Here is a 17,487-nt window from a genome sequence, read left to right as displayed (position 1 = left end):
GGTGAAGCTGTTGTAAATCTGCTGCCGCGCACAACAGCTGAGGCGAAGAGTCATGGGCACTCTACGCGACCACAAACGATCGGCGTCGTTGAATAGCCCCGCCTTCCGCGGAGCATTCGATTGAGCCGCTTTATGGGCCGCAGCGTACACTTATCGCACCCGGTGAGTGCGCGCATGGGGTCCCGTAGAATGGCCCTATTATTCTGCCCTTTGCCCCAAAAATTGGACGCGGAATTGGCTGCTTGTTGGGAACAACAGCCGAATCTGAGGGCGCGCGTTTTCCGCGCGTTTGTCGTGCCCTCTTCCGGAGACAAATGGCAAGCTGGACCCGCCCAAGTCGGAACGCTGTGTTGGGCGCACGCGCGCCCATGGAGTGGCAGTATAGCGGTCGCCACACTTTGTACAAACGTGTTTAATTGGCCCTTGACGTGGACTTAACGTGTGCCCTGCTTTTGCATGAACCTATATCAGTGACAACAGTGATTTGTGCAGAGCAGCGGCATCAGAGATAACTAATTATGACATCATGTGCAGTGATTGGCTTTAGATAATAGAGTGCAACGGAGAATATGCGGCGCTACGATTGGTTCCCGGGTGCTTGTTCGCGGGGCTGTCAGTTGCCCGTCGCGTGCATTCTCGTCACCCATGGTGGGCGCTTACAACGTCACTGAAAGGTGTGCAGCGTCGCTTTAGAGGCCTGCTGCCTGTAGAACTACTTCGTTATTATTATAACTGCTCCTTTTATCCTAACGATAATAGCACTGCGAGCATAAAAGTCACGAAAGCCACCCTTTCTTTTTCCGTCCTTAGAAGCTCGACCAAAATGTTGCCGCCTGAACTTATTTAATAAAGAACATCACCATAATGTTCTTCGCAGCGAATTCATTCTATCACCGTATTACAAGTCGTATCGCATTAATCATCGGAATAACGTAGGCATCCCGTCCTGTAAAATAAAAACATGTACCGGTTCTCCTCTACCGCGCACGTCAACTGATCAGTGGAAGAATCTTCCCGTTGACATATTTGCGATGGTCAACACCCGCCGTGGTTGCTTAGTGCCTATGGTGTTGGGCTGCTAAGCCCGAGGTCGCGGAATCGAATCCCGGCCACGGCGGCCGCATTTCGATAGAATCGAAATGCGAAAAGACCCGTGTACTTAGATTTAGGTGCACGTTACACAACACTAGGTGGTCGAAATTTCCAGAGTCCTCCACTACGGCGTGTTTCATAATCAGAAGTTGGTTTTGGCGCGTATGGCCAACGTTGTCGCGATATACTAGGCAGCATTGCACGCATTACTCGAATGTTTCATTGTTATTATTGATCATGGTGATTTGTTCTATTTGTATTACTTCTTACCCACTTCTCTCTGTAATGCCTTTGGCTAGAGGGTAAAATAAACAAAATTATTACAAGCTATCTCTTCGCCTACAGTCTGCGTTTCCTTTCCTCTTATACTTATCCAGCTATTGCTAATAGACCACTGGTTATCTGTTCTACGCACTTGATTTCATTCCGCTGCAGGAAAGAAGGAATGACAGCGTGTGACTGGGGCGTCACGTGACATGTAGCGAGGAGTCCGACCACCTACACCGGCTTAACCTTCGCGGCACTAGCCTAGTTTTCTTCCTTGTCGTATGGCGTCAGGCTCCAGTACAAACATCATCACACGCAAAACATACCGAAAGAGCCCATCCTTGGTGAATTTTGTGTTTAAGCAACGTGAAACAGATGCAGAAGACGAACTGAGAGTGCGATTAAAAAGCGACGGCGCTTATATTCTCTAACGCTCTGTAAAGCCTGCCTATGAAAGATTTGTATTGGTCAATTTAAGATCCCTAGAGTATCAAAGAACATGCTGCGATGGAACGTTTCATATGAGAAAGGGAATGGTTCGATTACGTTAGTGATGCGTTTATCATGTTGCACACTTCGTAAGTGTGAATTTTTAAAGGCATTGTCATGACAAACTCCGTCACTATGTTAGAGGGCTGTGCACCTTTCTCTGTCCACGTCTCACCGTGTACACGGATGCACAGCATTTCCTCCACGCATTGCGACTAGCGGTGTCCGCCCGCTCCTCGCCCGTGCGTGCCGCCCCTACGACCTGGCTCCGGCGAATGTGCCGCTCCTGCTTCCCTAGCGCGCCACCTCGCTCTGGTCAAGTGAACCAATGGCCCACCGTATAAATCACGGGGTTCTGACCCTGGCCCAAATGGGAAGTGCTTTGACGCCGGGAATCGCGGCTCGTTTCGACGCGGTTCTTTCCTGTCAGAGGCGCCCGGTCTCCTGGCCGAGACTCGCGGAACAGCTGTCGGAGGGCGCGCGGCGCGGGCCCGCGCTGCGTCGATCTCCGCGGAGCGCTGCGTGACCGATTTTCCGACAATCGTAGCGACAATTAATGCATCGCATACCATCTTACGAACGCTTCCCTTATACATATATTGCAACATGTGCGTTGGATCTGCATATACATAAAGTATATATATTTATTGAATACAAGCAGCACCGCAAACTGAGAGAGCCGTAAATTTATGTTTAATTAGGTTCATTAAAAATTACGCTAAGCTTTGGGAGGCATACTACTACGGAATTCTATAAATCCAAGTGCAATTTTTTTGTCTGTGCTGATGTTTGAGACTTAGAAGTCTTAAACCACGTTTGTAGACGCAATATAAATGAAGTGATAATTTTATTACTTGTTAAGCTTTTTTGTGTGTGGGCCTCCGTTTCCTGTTTTCTCATGGTTTTCGGGTAAAAGAGCTTACAGCGTATTTTATAACATGTTACAAACGACGTCGTGAAATTTATCTGACGTCGTGATCCGTATTTGATTTCCACTATGGGACGGAGTATAAGAGTACACACCTGCGACGTTGGTGCGCTTTCCCCGCGTCCGTTGAAGCACAAGCTTTTCCAGACGCACCATTAGCTATGTTCACGGCTTGCCTCGTGAGTTGGAAGAGTTAGACTTCCGCGCAGTGTTAGCCATGCTATTTCCAGCGAGGAGCAAGACCAGCATGGCAGCTGTGCACCTCGGCTTGCAACAGGCTTTGTTCACTCAAGTAACAATGCGCAGTACCACCCTTCTGGCAGGCCCTCGTAACAGGCTTGGGAAACGCGACCACAGCTTTTACGTACAGGACAATGTCATTTCACGCCTGGTGCTGCGTCTGTTCCATATGCGAATGCTTTTTCTAAATTCTGAACAAAACGAAATTATTTCTGTCTGCTCGTTTTGATTAACGGGATAGTGCTGACACGGCATCGTTCTGACGTATACTGAGCTTATGCTCGAACATCTGCTGGCCGTAAGCTCAAATTTGAAGTGCAACAAAAAGTGCGAGCGCCTCTTCTTGTTATAGCACGCTACAGGGTAAATAAAACAAGGAAGGAAGGTCGCCAAACAATTACGCATCGTCTTCATTTGACATGCTGAAGCAAGTTGGGAAATATGGATGTTTCAGGCCATATACAAATGTGTCGTCGCACATCAAAGTGACTAATAACTATCCTATAACACCAGCAAAATTGAAGACAACAAAACCAGGAGAAACGGACTAGCTTTCTTTAAACAAGTTCTATCAATTCTTGGAAAAGGTACTTTTTTTTGCTCTGTGTTTATTAAGGGAAAATGAGACAGGCATAGGTGCCTTGTTACCGGATTATCACTTGGGTCATTGGAAGAAGGTGTGGATGGTAAGCACATAGAGAGCCGAGTCATAGAGTCATTGTTCGAGTCATGAGATTCGAACATGAAGCACATGCGTGCTTCATGTTCGAGTCTTATGACTCGTACAATGAAGCACGCATGATAACGAGGGCAAAAGTTAAAGAGAAGAGAAACACCGCAATCGAGGATTGAACTAATGCACTCACGTTATTCATGATGTCAAATGTGCACAATGCAGCAGATGGTTTCGACAGAGTTGTCACTTCCGTCATGCTATCACTCTCGCGCAAAACGCGCTTGCTGGATTGGAAACTTCGTGAACGATGCCACCTATTGGACAGTTTGGCAGGCCTGTCTAGTATGATATTGACCCGTGTGCTTGTTTGTCTTTTTCGTGTGACCGCTTTTAACCGTCTAACAAATGTTATCGCTCAGTGATGGACGCGCCCGAACTTATTGGAAGTTTCTTGAAGGTTATCGATGGTTCTTTTTGCTGTCTGTTGTCACCGAACTTTGTGTAATCTGGTTTCATGTGTGCGCGACGCGAATGGCGGAGGACATTGTGGAAGACACGCGGGCACCAGCAATTACTCTGGAACCTTCGATGACTGATGCATAAAAGCCGACGTACTTGACACGTTGATGAGATTTTCGACGATCGCCGACTGTGTTCGCCGCTGTCGCCGTTCTTTAAGTGTGGCCTGTTTTTGAGGGCACAAGTTCGCCCAATGAAACGCCAATTTCATCATTCTCAGTTTTGCTGCTTTTTTCATCGTCACTCCTACGTGACAATATTAAAGGGCCCCAGACCTGGTCTTCACATTGCAAACAGATAATCGCGGTTCGTAGATTGTGTAGTGACGACAGTGTTTGCAATGTACCCAAAAGTTTGAAAACAAATGAAATTTCAAGCGAAAGCCCGAACACGCTTCCTATCGAGGGAGTCTACCTTCTTGCCGGGGAATCAGGGCCACACGGAAAACGCCTCTACGCGCCAAGCGCTCTGCCTGCAACGTCACCGATTATGGCGCACGACTTCTATAGATCGTCCATTGCGGAACTCACAAAACCGTCACTGAAAGTACACCGCGCTGCAAAAACGTAAGAGAGAGAGAGAGAGAGAGAGAGAGAGAAATTCAGGGAGACTCGGCTCCAGTTGACAACTACGTAAGAATCTTGTTATGATCGACTCATGAACCACATGCGTGCATATGAAGCGTGGTTTTCGAGGTATAAATATCAGTATTAAAGAGCAGCATATTACACAAAGAAATGAGCTTATTTGCGGAGAATTAAAGACAGGCTGGATATTATATACGCATATTTACATGCAGTATATCGTTTACAGGGTGTCCCAACAATCATGCAGCAAAATTTAAAAATATGCTAATGTAACGTGACTGATAATGTTGTTTGTTATCGATTGTAGATACTCAGATTATTTTCTGCATTCAGCCTAACTATATAGTCTTATTTAGGTAATAAACTTCTTAAATATTATAATTAGTTGAAAGGTGCCGTTGTCAGATGGCAAGAGGACTTGGTACCCGGAGGTGCAGCGTCCCCGAGCTTCCATGTACTCATCAACCCAACATCATTCCGTACATTGGTCCCGAAACTCCCCTTCTACCCGGGTTGACTGGGTGGGGGGTTTTGGTTCGGGCCAACAGTCCTTCCCGGACAAGGGGGCTGCTACGGTGCAGCGCTACTGAACTACTGCACTCAACACACAAACAGCCATGTCGGTCTTACAGGACACGAACCTGACAGACCCTCAGACTTCTTTAACAAAAAGAAGTCAAGGTATACAACCATGGCGACCACCAAAGCTATCCGCGAAGCAGCGCGACCACATGAGGGTGCGCCACGACCGGTTCCGGCTCTGGGTTCTATTGAGCCAAACAAAACCCCGTAGATGGAATGCCACAAAAAGCCAAGTGGAGCGACCTAGAAGCATGCATCATGACTTAACTGAGAGCTTTCCACTTGCCTCATCAAAAATCACGGCAGGACGAGCCCACACCTCGAGAAACTTCTTGTCGCCCAAATGATGCTGCTCCCGGGTGAAGTGGAACCAGACCTCCTTCCGTACTTTGCAAGACCTTCGCGAAGGCCGAGCGCGCGCCCCCCGAAGACCCTTCACAGCGTGCCAACAAAACTTGGTGTGAGCACTTGGCGAGAAGAAGCACCAACTGGTTGATCGCCTGCTTAGGCAAAGGGTGCAAACATTGAACAGTCTGATATGGAACATTTGGGAGACTAAATACTAGCAATCCATGGGAGAAGAGTTGCGGGAAACAAACTGCGTAGAGATATGAACCAAATCCTCACGACCGCCACAAGAAGGGCACACTCCATGGGCTGGGATGGCTGTTAAGGGCCTGTAATTCAATGGCAGGCACCCTCGCGCCAGGCGGTACAAGAGCGTAGCTTGCCTGGCGTCGACGGAACTGGCCGTAATGAGCTTCCAGTTTGCCTTGTGGATGAACAGATCCTACCTTGGGCAATCTGGGGGGAGACCTCGGGTGAGGATATCGACTAGTTCTTAGATTGGAGTTAAAACTACGTCGATGCCGGGAAGAACCTTGCGGACGCATACCAGAGAGTTGGCAGCCACCGCATAAATGGTGGACGGGGCGCCTGAGCGAGGCACACAGTGGGAAAATGTGCTTTGCGAAAACAAACGGAGTCGGTCACTAAGAAAAAAGGAAGTAAAGCTTCGAGTCAGGAGCATATCCGAGTTCAGAGCGACCTGGGTCCATTTGACGTGTAGTGCAGTAGCCACGACGCCCAGGTCGGGAATTCCGAGTCCTCCCTTACCCTTGGGCAACTTAAGCGCCTGTCGCGCTACACAACGAGTTGTCCTTTTCCAGAGGAACCGAAAGAGGACCCTCTCCAAGATAAGCTTGCTTCGGGTTGGAGCAGGAGACACACACGCCACGTACGTATGGAAAGAAAACAGAAGTGAGCGAAGAATTGTTGCTCGAGCCGTCAATGGACATGACAACGCGCTGAATTCCTGAGTCCTCGTTTCAAGCTTCTCCTTAGCTTGCTGGCAGTTGTCAGGAGACAGACCATCTGGATCAAATTGGAAACCTAGAATGCGCAACCGCGGTTTCACGCGGAGACCATGAACGGGCTGAAAACTGGACCGAGTGGAGTTCAAGTACACGGCTGCACTTTTCGGAATATTCAACCTTGCACCACTCGCCGTGCACTAACTGTCCAGGACATCCAAGACGGTGCAAGCTGATGTCTCGTACGGGACGACAATAGACAACAATCCGCAGAGGCAAAGAGTGCAAACGGAGAGGAACCTGGAAGAAGTAGGAACCTGCCAACTCTACTGTCAAAGGACAACCTGTGCAGAAGCGGTTCAAAAGCGAGCATGTAGAGGGCTGGCGAGAGAGGATCTCCCTGCCGTACACCACGTCCCACAATGAATGCCTCCGAGAAGCGATCCTGTTTGATAACAGCAGAAGTCGGTCGAAAATACAAAGCTTGGACCATCTGCCGAAAACCCACGCTAAAGCCAGCCTCTTCCAAACCCGGAACAGTACCTAAGGCTAATGATATCGAAAGAATTCTCCAGATCGAAGGAGCACAGAACACCTGGAAGTTTCCTGGCATTTGCCTACAGTAGATAGTCCCCGACTGCTAAACGGTGAAGTGGAACACTCCTGGACACAACATGCCTGGGCCCACTGGAGCACTGGAATGAGTTGCATACACTGACACTCTGCTATGAGCTTGTAGTCACAGTTCAGAAGGGTGATTGGATGCCATGCTCTTAGATCGGTGCTTATCGACTCATTCTTACAAAGGAGAGTGATTAGCCCCTCTCTTTGAGACGCTGACAAAGTTCCTTCACTGAGTAGCCTGTTCACCAATGATGTGAACGGCTTCCCTAACAGTGTCCAAAATTTCACATGAAATTCAACTGTTAGACCATCAGATTCTGGACTGCGATTAAGCTTCATAGGCTTCAAAGCCAAAAATAGCTCGTCCTCAATTATGGTTGAGTCACAGATTACCCGCGGCTCCGCTGGTAAAACGAATGGAAATACAGCTGGAGTGGCAGCTGGTTCGGCATACAAGTTCGTGTAAAACTTCCTCGCGAGTGCAAGAACTCCGTCTGGTAAATCGACTGTGCTTATATCACTTGGATCTACTAGGGAAGAGAGAGTTGTGCTCTTCCTTTAAAGACGTCTACGTAGGGCACTTCTACTGCACCACGCTTCCATTTCCCACTGCTCTGCTCGGGTTGTGGCTCTCAAGCTATCCCAGCGTGGCTGCAGGAGGTTCCCAAGTTTCTTTCGGAGGCCAGCGCTGGAGCAACACCAGGCCCGCAGGACAGTGGCTTCAAGAGCCAGAGGATCGCGTCGGAGAGAATTTTAATCTCCTCGCACGCTCGTCGCTTGCCCAAAGACCTGAAGCAATCGCGCACACGGGCCTTCACGTCATCCCATTCTGTGCCATCTAAATTATATCTGTTGCGCAGCGATCGAAAGAGAATGGATGATACCTCTGCGGTTGCCTGTCTGTCCTTTAGGAGCCGTGTATTTAGACGCCGCGGCCTTTTCCCTTGAGAGACTATGTTCGAATCGGCACACCGTAGAATTAGAAAGCAGTGGTCACTAAGAGCAGAAGGAACCAACCATGAAGAATACATACTGGAAGCCAGTTATGATGAGACGTAAAAATGATCGGTGCGGATCTGCAAGCCCCTTCCAGTCCAAGTAATTTCTGACTGTCCAGGGCGAAGCACGCGCCAAGCATCGACCAGTCCCGGCCCATCGACGAGCTCTCGCAGTACTAGCATGTCCAGCATTATCTTTGAATTTTGGATTTCCTCTACGGGAGGCGCGATCAACCTGTTCTAACACACAGTTCAAATCTCCCACAAGAATAAGCCGAGAGGTGCCTACCAAGTATGAATCTTATGCAGCGAAAAACTCTCTCTGACCTCCAACCTTGTTTGGAGCGTAGATATTAACAATTCGAATGGCACAATTCAGGTGTCATTGAGAAAATTGTAGAGCAGCATGAAAACCTGCCGATAAAGCTTTCTGTTGTTCAATACGTGCTACATAAAAGTGTTCTTCCGGTGAAAGTAGCCCGAGAATACACGCAAATTGCCTCTAGTGGTCTGTCGCGCAGCAATCTGGTGACTGTATCGCGGCCAATCGAAATCGTCAAATCGGTCTCAATGTGCCGCCCATGATATCGCAACCTTCCGCCGAACTGCGCCTCCGATGCTGCACCTTCGCCCCCGCATATTTAGCAAGCGCGTAGCAATGTAGGAATTCAAGGTCGAAGCCGTTCCCTCGGTAGCATTCGACGTTGTCCCTTTTCATCATTAGTTCAGGTTGTCAGGTGCAGGTAGAGGGATCCTTTGTTGACCCGTCAACCGCCGGCGTCAAAGCTGCGTTGACTTCTGGATAGGCGTTGAACTAAAATGGGGGGGGGGGGGGGGGGGTTGGCCTTGTGGTAAACATCTAATTAATGCCCTTTACTGTGTTGAGGCGTATCAGCACCCTGTATATAAAGTAAAAAAAGAATAAACGTCGCCATGCAATCTATTTGCCGTAGACTCTTGCGAAAGCTGAACAGCAGCACGGGTCGATTAAGTGGTACAGATTGTAGCGATTCTGAGTCACGTGCGCTCAAGTATAATTAAAGAACGCGTACTTAATCTCCGTTACGATCTTGTATACGGGGCGTGCTAGGTGGGCGAGACAAGAGCTCAAATCGCCACAGCCACGTCCAAAATAACTCTGAACACCTGTCAGCACATTAGGCGTCTACGTGCCTTTACTATGCCTTTACTGTGAATGGACACGTGACAGTGCACGCGCGAGTATCACATGGTATTCAGCGACAGTGGTCCCTTTCCATTCTTCGTATGCTTCACAGCAATACACTTTGTATGCTTTACCGCGTAACAGCAATGCATTCGCCGAAGCGAACTGTAGGGAACCGGTATTATGCAACGCGATGGAAAACACATACACGTACAAGAGCTTTCGTCAGTCTTTACCCCTCTTTACTGAATGAAAAGGATAACGTACATCCGTGTCCATTGATGTAATAGTTCTGCGGAAGCCCGCAAGGTGGAGCAATGTAATTAATAAAGGGAAAATGAGACATCCACGCAATCGTAGCAATTGCTACAAAGGAAACCCATAGGTGTTCCTCGAACAATAAGCCTCGCAGTTGAAGAAAAATTTGTCTTGGTCCGGGACACGAACCAGGAACCATCACCTTTCCGAGGCAGCCGCTCTACCATCTCAGCTAACCAGGCGGCAAGCAGATGGCAGGGCGAAGTCCAACTTGTCAACAACTACTCGAAGCAAAGGGAAGAGATTGACGTGATAGTTCTGCGGAAACCGGCAAGGTGGAGAAAGGTAACTATTAAAGGGAAAATCCCGGAAAGTCCCGGGCCAAGCTGAATCCTTCTTCAACTGCGAGGCTTTGTAGCAATTGCTACGATTGAGTGGCTGACTCGTGTCCATCATATGAAAAATTGATAAAAAGTCTGGACACACACGTGCAGTGCGTAAAAAGGAAATAGAAAACTGTATATGCAGGTGTCCATTTATATTTCTTTACAGTAAAGAATAAATTAATTAAGGGAAAATGAGACATCCACCCACCCAGTCGTAGCAATTGTTACAAAGGTGGAACTAATACGTCAAAACTCTTGCCTTTGCTTCGAGTTATTGACAAATTCGACTTCACTCTGCGCTCTGCTAGCCGCCTGTTTAACTCAGAGAACTACCACCGGAAAGGTGGTGGTTCGAGTACCGAACCGAGAGGAATTTTTTTCCAACTGCGAGGCTTTTCTTTCGATGGACCCGTATGAGTTTCCTTTGTAGCAATTGTTACGATTAGGTGCATGTCTCATTCTCCCTTAATTAATTACTTCTCTCCACCTTGGGGGTTTCCGCAGAACTATTGCGTCGATAAAGAATAAAAGGAAGTCTTTCTGCGGGAGGACACGTGGTAAAGGGACAAAAACAAAACGCAAGAAGAGTGCGGTGACGTCGCCACTTAGTTTCCGAACCAGCAGGTCGTGTCGTGACCCGGCGCGGTGGCTTAGCGGCTGAGGCATTGCGTGGCTAAGCCCGAGGTCGCGCGATCACACCCTGACCACGGCGGCCGCATTTCGTCATGGGCGGAATGCAAAAACGCCCGTGTGCCATGCATTGGGTGCACGTCGAGGAACCCCAGGGGATCAAAATTAATCCCTACCACGACGCGCCTCATGATCAATCATGGTTCTGGCACGTAAAACCGCAAATTTTTTTTTCCTTTCTCGAAGTAACGCCATGCGTTTTGACACTGTCTGTTCGGGCCGAGTTAAATGTTTGCAAGTAATTATGCACATCATTGTAATTTAAGGGAGCCGAAGACTCAACCAGCAAGTTTTGAGAGCGTTTACTGCGGCGTGACAACCCAAATACGAAAGGATCAGAAAATGCTTCGAAATCCTTGAGATCTCGTTGACGTACCGGCGCGGGGATTTCGGCATGAAAATAATCATTAAAAAAAAGGTGAAAAGCTTCAATTTCTGTTCTAGTAATCAACCTCTATCCGAAAAATAACAAAAATAAGCCTTAGAAGAGTATCTGTTTAATTTCACAAAGTGTTTATTTTTAATGTCTGTGAGTGTTGCTCCGCCATCCGGGAGCGAGGTCGCCCAGTAATGGTTCTTCTATTTCCTATTTCTTATTGTGCGGCGTTTCAGCCTCTCGACCACTGCGCGACAATGCCAAGAACTCCAGCATGTCGCTATCGGAAGCACTGGGCTGTTGACGATTCCTCGCGAAGGCATCGTTATATGCACAACACGGCAGCTTTCACGGCAGGGTTCTTAAAAGCAAAGTTTTTGAGCATGTTGACAGGTTGTTTTGATGAGCCAGACACATTGTCCTTGCGCCACGACTTAGGGGATGACATGTATTCCAAGCTGTTCGTAACATTTACTTTAAGGATGTGGCACTTTCTGAGTACTCATTCGTTGGAATATCCTGAACACTGTTAAAGAAAAATCTGGGCGTTAGTGCTGGACCTTTTGTAATGCAACTAAGCATATGTACAACCTATCCTCTGTCATACTTAATGACCCAAGCGTGTCAGTGATCCGGAAGGGTTTCTGCTATATAACAACGCCAATTTGCAGAAAATAATTCACGCAAGCAGGCTTATGACTGCAAAGATATCTCCGGCAACGAACAAACGAAAAAATCGGCAGACTTCAACGAAACTTCCGACTCTAGTATTTACCGCGACAGCAGCTTGCCCGTGCAGCCTCTCGCAGCGAACAGTGCCATCTTGTCAAGAACGTAGAGATAGGAACGAATGAAAGACAGGGAGGTTAACCAGAAAAAAAACAGTTCACTTTGCTGCACTAGACGCGGGAGAAGGAATTTAAAGACAGAAATTAAGAACGATTAGTATAGAAACGGAAGTCTGCGCACAAATTTTTGACGTGGCACCCGTCACCATCACAGCCTATATCGCAGGCCCGCAGATCGCAGGACTCCGTTTTGACCACTGTCCTGAAATCTCTTGTTCTGATACTGGCTGGCTGTCCAGTACGTCTTACTCAGTACAAAACACCTGCCTCCGGACTAAAAACCTCGGAAGATCTATGCAAGATGTACTACTATTGTTTCACCACAACCGTAAGTGTTACAGGTAGGGCGGTCGACGCACCCAATTATAAACTAATAATACATGGTAAACGCGACGCCAAGCCATAGCTGGTACAACATAGTTTCTTTGTGCCTTGATGCCCCAGGCGGTAGGCATATCTTCAAGTCAGGATTAAATGAATGTAAGCGACCGTTCGTGGAGCTCGTTCGCGAAGGCCCGTGTACAGTCACGTGCTATGTAAGTGCATCTACTTTATCTGTTCTTACGAGTGTAACTGAAACACAGCTACCGCTGTCGGAAGCACAATGGACGCATTCGGCGGCGCCATCGTTTTGATGGTTGTTTATGAGATCCGCGGCACATTGAACATGAATGCTATGGGGCACTCTCATTTTTTTCATATTTCAGTAAAAAAAAAAGAAACTTATTTTTTGGAGGGGGGCGGGGGCGGGGCAAGGTTAACGTCCTGAAACTGCACGATGAAATATTTGGGACGCCGTAAAAAGGAGGGATTAATTTGCGACCACAGCACTATGTTTAGATACAGGAAGGCCAGGCTCCGAGCCATGGGAGCCACTGCCGTTGGAGCCCAACAGCCGCTGCGCGACTGACTCGAGCGCTTACCGCGTCCTGCGGCGTCAGAACTGTGCCACTGCAGACACTCGTGCCGCGTCGGCGCAGTGGAAGTGCGACTGTTTTCCTTTAGCATCACCACCGCGTACCACAAGAACTTCTATCGCTCCTGTTGACGCAAAAGCTAGTGTTATTTCAACTTGACTGCACTCAGCATGAATTCAGTAACGTCAACGCACTGGACCTGGTTGCTTTTGTAGTTGTTTGTTACTTATTTTTAATAGGTAAGGCCCACAGGTCCTCCTTATTACGGATAAATATTTGGTCGTACTTTAATTTTGTGTCGTTTGGAAGACTGCATTCAACTATGAATAATCATGACGTCGGAAGTTTTTTACTAAGCGTGGCGCACTTTTTCGTGGTCCGCTAGGCAAAGTATAAATAAATAAATAAATAAATAAATAAATAAATAAATAAATAAATAAATAAATAAATAATATTTGTTGTTGCAGTATCTGCATGATGCGGGCCTCCCGTGCTTATGCATACGATTTCATTCCCACAATGCCATCGTGCCAACTTATGGGAAGAAAAAAATCGTTCGTACTCGTCCGACACGATCATTGAGAACAAATGAGTCGTGGAGAGTGGCTGACACATGCGACGACACACAATTTATTTAACATTTTAACAACAGAGTTGAGAGAGAAAGCTTTACACAGAAACATTTGTCGCCCTAAGGTGAAGGGATGTGCCTAGAGGAAATGGTCAATCACGTGGATGACACCATTCGACGCGACGTTGTCCGGATTGTTGACCTTGACCCCGTTCACTGTGATACACTCTGAAAAGGTAGAAAGAATAGATAATGATTGATTTTCTATCTCTACTAAAGGGAGGGCAACAATGTTACTGGATTATGAGGATTTTTTGTATTTGATTCTCGTAAGTAAATTACCAGGACTGATCATAATCAAGGGCTCCTACTCAAGGGCAAAGCAGATAGTTCAGAATAGAGCTGTTATCCAGGCATCTTTGAATACCGAGGTCTATCTCTAAATAGTAGCTTCATGTGTATCATGATTAGTGAACATTGACAGATTCGAAATTTGAAATGCGAATCTAGTAGCGTGGTCCTTATTCGTCTCTTTCAGATGTAGCTTACGTAAATCATTCTACACAAAGCTGGCTTTGCAGTTAGGTCATTCCTTTTCTGGAACGCGGTGGCTACAGAGGAAAAACTCAAGCAAGCAGGTCTAAAGGCAAAGTTTTAACAACTCAACTCAGGCGCCCTTACAATAAGAATGGAGAAAGTGTACGAAAAATGAGAGTGGCATGGGTGAGAACAAGTACCTGGGATGATGCTCATCCTGAGCTCGAGGCCTCCGACCGTCTTGAGGACCTGGTTTTCCTGGACCCCGGCACTGTACACGCTTCCCAGCACAATGTGTCGGAGTAGCAGGGCTGCGAGTTGGAGCATTGCCAAACGTCTGGTACTGCAATCGCACTGTTCGAAACGTCATTTTCATTTTCAACACTTTCTACATTCTTCGATGCCTCTCAGATGTGCTTCGGTAGGATGAGCCTGTGCTGCAAGGGATTGCCACTAAAGCCGAGTAGAATGGTCAAATAGCGCGATAGCAAGAAAAATGAACTAGAACTTCTGCTACTTTCTTCAACCATGTCGTAAAGCGTACAAATTCGCGGTCCACATTTATCTTACTTGGTGATGATCAGGATGAAGAATGAATGCCTTTTTAAACCGAAGTTTTGTTTGCCTGATTACGCTGTGTTTGGTCTCGCAAGGGTTGTAATCTGGCTTGCAACATCAACCTTGGAGGCACTGCAGTTAAAAGCATGAGTGGGCCGATGCTGACAATGTTACATAACAGTCGTTTAGGCATAGAATGTGCATCCAGTTAATTTGCCTCTTTCTCCGCATTTGGCGTTTGAGCCTCGCCGAGTGCACGCAGCAGCCATGGGGCGGGCGCGTAATACTTGAGTTGCGGTACAGGCATTGGCGTGGAGAGAGAGAAACGACGTCGTAGCGGGTTTGACGTTAGGGTTGAGGATTCTGGAGAGGAAGAACTTGCATAGTGTGTAAGGTTTATGTAAACGTCACAAATGATGTCATGTGGTTCAGTGCGACTGTTCACTTTGTAAACACAATTTGTTGCCTGTAACTACGCGTTTTAGTTGTCTAGAATCCCTACTAGCCAATGGCCATGAGTCTAACCAATGTTTGCCTATATCAAGGGGTTTGCAATCGAAGGAGTCTAACAAAGACAAAAACAAAGAGAAAGAGAGACCTCGAATAACGTTTACGAGCATGTAGAATGGGAGCAATTGGTCATGTCTTTGCAATGGATGTAGGCACGTTATGTACGTCAAGGGTTACATTTCGTACTCTTCGGCACACACACCCCTGCATGAAATTCTACCTATACTGCGAGACCAAAAGCATTTCCGTATCGAGAGTATTATGAGAGCCGTTGTGGGCACGAACATGTGAAGCAGTGACAGTCATTCATTTCGTTCGAGGTATCCAGAAGTCATCCCGATTCATTGTCTTGCGTTGATTTCACAAGCAATGTCATCACATGGAAGGCGTTAACATCGCATCACATCCCAGTACATTCACCCCGATTCTCTCTTCCCCAGTACAGAATAGCATACTAGAGCGCACTAGCTCAGGTCGACCTCTCTGTCTTTCCTATCAACAAAATCTATCTACTTCTGCTTTCACTAATGTGACATCGCATAACGTTAATACATTTATCATTAACACGAACATTACGTCTAGAAACCTTCGCGTCCACACACTTTCACCGTACGTGGAATCAAAATGATGTTTTTATTTATTTATTTATTTATCTATTTATTTTTTTACAACTACAGGCCTTCGAGAATGCATTGTGTAAGGGAGGAAATACGTTAGCATATTCGTAAAGAAGTAGGAAGAAAAAAATAATTTAGTACAATAGAAGGAATATTCACCCAACGTAGCAATATGGAACATTAATACGGTATTGGCAAGTACAATATCAAGAGCAATAAAATTAACAACAGTAAACACAATAACAACATGAACGTTTTGCCTGCATACAGTAGTAAATACAGTAAAAAGATCACAAAAATTCTTTTATTAGCTTGGAGAGAAATGCAGGAAAGTAAAGAGAAGGAGGCAAGACGTGTTAGACGGTTGAAACGGCATATTGATGGATTAGAAAATTTCGCTATACTTTGCGAATGCAAATAAGGGAGTGGATGGATAGGCCTAACGCTACCGCTCATTACTGCGACTGGGCGGCGCAATCAGCGACACATGTCACAGCGTTAAAAGTCAGACGGCTGCAGTTCGACAGGCTGGATACACGTACCTTTAAGCGCTTCCCTGTCGCGCAGCACGTTTTCCGTGCCGACGGCGTTCTTAAAGGCCTGGTCACTGGGCGCAAAAATTGTGTATGGTCCGACGCCTGCGAAAAAGAGAAAGAACGACAGGTTGCAAGAGTAAATGTCTGCAATGAAATATTCTGCACAGCAGACGCAAGCTGGCTAGTTTACGCAGACTTTATCGCAAATGTGAAGGCGTCAAAGTGTGTACTGCATAGTTACATCATACTCGCAAATATCAACAACAGAGGAGAATGCCTGAAAAACACAGGAGGGACGCCGTTTCTTTTGTGTCCTACATGACTTTGTTACCAATGGTAGTGTTTCAGCTGCGAAATGATAAAGTTGTCCAGGCCCTGATTTCGCAGTGATGGTCGACACTATGGTCGACGCCTGCGGTATCGACTGATATGACGAACCTTTCCATGAAGGTGAACAGAAGTGACGACAGATGGCACTGCTGACTTAGCGTCCTGATGATACGAAATTAGTTATGCATAGCAAGCTTTTGAAGGGAAGTCTCTGTTGTTCTTATTGTGTTCTTGCTTTAAGTTTGGTTTCCTTAGCTTAGGTTTCTGTCTGTTAGCGGGCTGGTAAGTAACCTGGAAGGCTGCGAGATTTTGAAGTCCGCTACGCTATAAGGACATATATAAATTTGCAGATACATATGGTCAGTTTCAATTACTTTTGTGACTCGACAGGCCAACCTAATTAACTAACTAATTAATTAATTATTAATTAACCTAATTGCAGGCGTCAGTTAATTAGAAAAGTTCCCACTTACCAGAAAGGTACTCCTCGAGTCCGGCAAACTTAATGGCCTCGTCCAGCTTCGGGAGCAGAATGGACTGGTGAATAACGTCCAAAATGCTGCCTCCTGGCCGGTGAAGAACACGGTCTACGGTGTAGAACACGAAGTTGCCTTGCTGCTTTTTCGGCCCAATGACGCCACCAGAAGCGGTTACAACCTGTAGTAGAAGTAAATGATTGGTTGTACTCTGGAAGTAACAACCTTTACGGTCCATCACCACTTTTTCTAAACATATTGAGAAAAGGCAGTTGGGCCAGTTAGTACTTATTAGACTTAAGACATCGTTCACTAGCGCAAAAAACACATCGAACGACAGAAAGAATCACACGGGACAGAACGCTAGACTTCAACTCAGAGTTGAAGTCTCTCGTTC

General features: G+C 46.8%; 1 protein-coding gene and 1 long non-coding RNA gene across 4 annotated transcripts in view; one reads left to right on the top strand and one right to left on the bottom strand.

Moving 5' to 3' along the window:
* LOC135903995 (uncharacterized) overlaps nt 1-17,487 on the top strand; it is an 85,490-nt gene that overhangs the window by 48,140 nt on the left and 19,863 nt on the right. The gene's annotated exons all lie outside the window — the stretch shown is intronic.
* The window catches only part of LOC135903994 (uncharacterized), a 71,750-nt gene continuing 67,825 nt past the window's right edge, over nt 13,563-17,487 (bottom strand). For all 3 annotated transcript variants that reach the window (XM_065434500.2, XM_065434499.2, XM_070539229.1), the window contains 4 exons: nt 17,088-17,271; nt 16,291-16,386; nt 14,264-14,374; nt 13,563-13,754 (listed from right to left, as the gene is read on the bottom strand). In XM_065434500.2, the coding sequence (XP_065290572.2) occupies nt 13,666-13,754; nt 14,264-14,374; nt 16,291-16,386; nt 17,088-17,271 (480 nt within the window). In that variant the 3' untranslated portion in view covers nt 13,563-13,665. The remainder of the gene's footprint in view (nt 13,755-14,263; nt 14,375-16,290; nt 16,387-17,087; nt 17,272-17,487) is intronic.

Source organism: Dermacentor albipictus, chromosome 5 (assembly GCF_038994185.2).
Source record: "Dermacentor albipictus isolate Rhodes 1998 colony chromosome 5, USDA_Dalb.pri_finalv2, whole genome shotgun sequence".
Classification (NCBI taxonomy): Eukaryota; Metazoa; Arthropoda; class Arachnida; order Ixodida; family Ixodidae; genus Dermacentor; species Dermacentor albipictus.
This window is presented reverse-complemented; position numbering and strand designations above follow the sequence as displayed.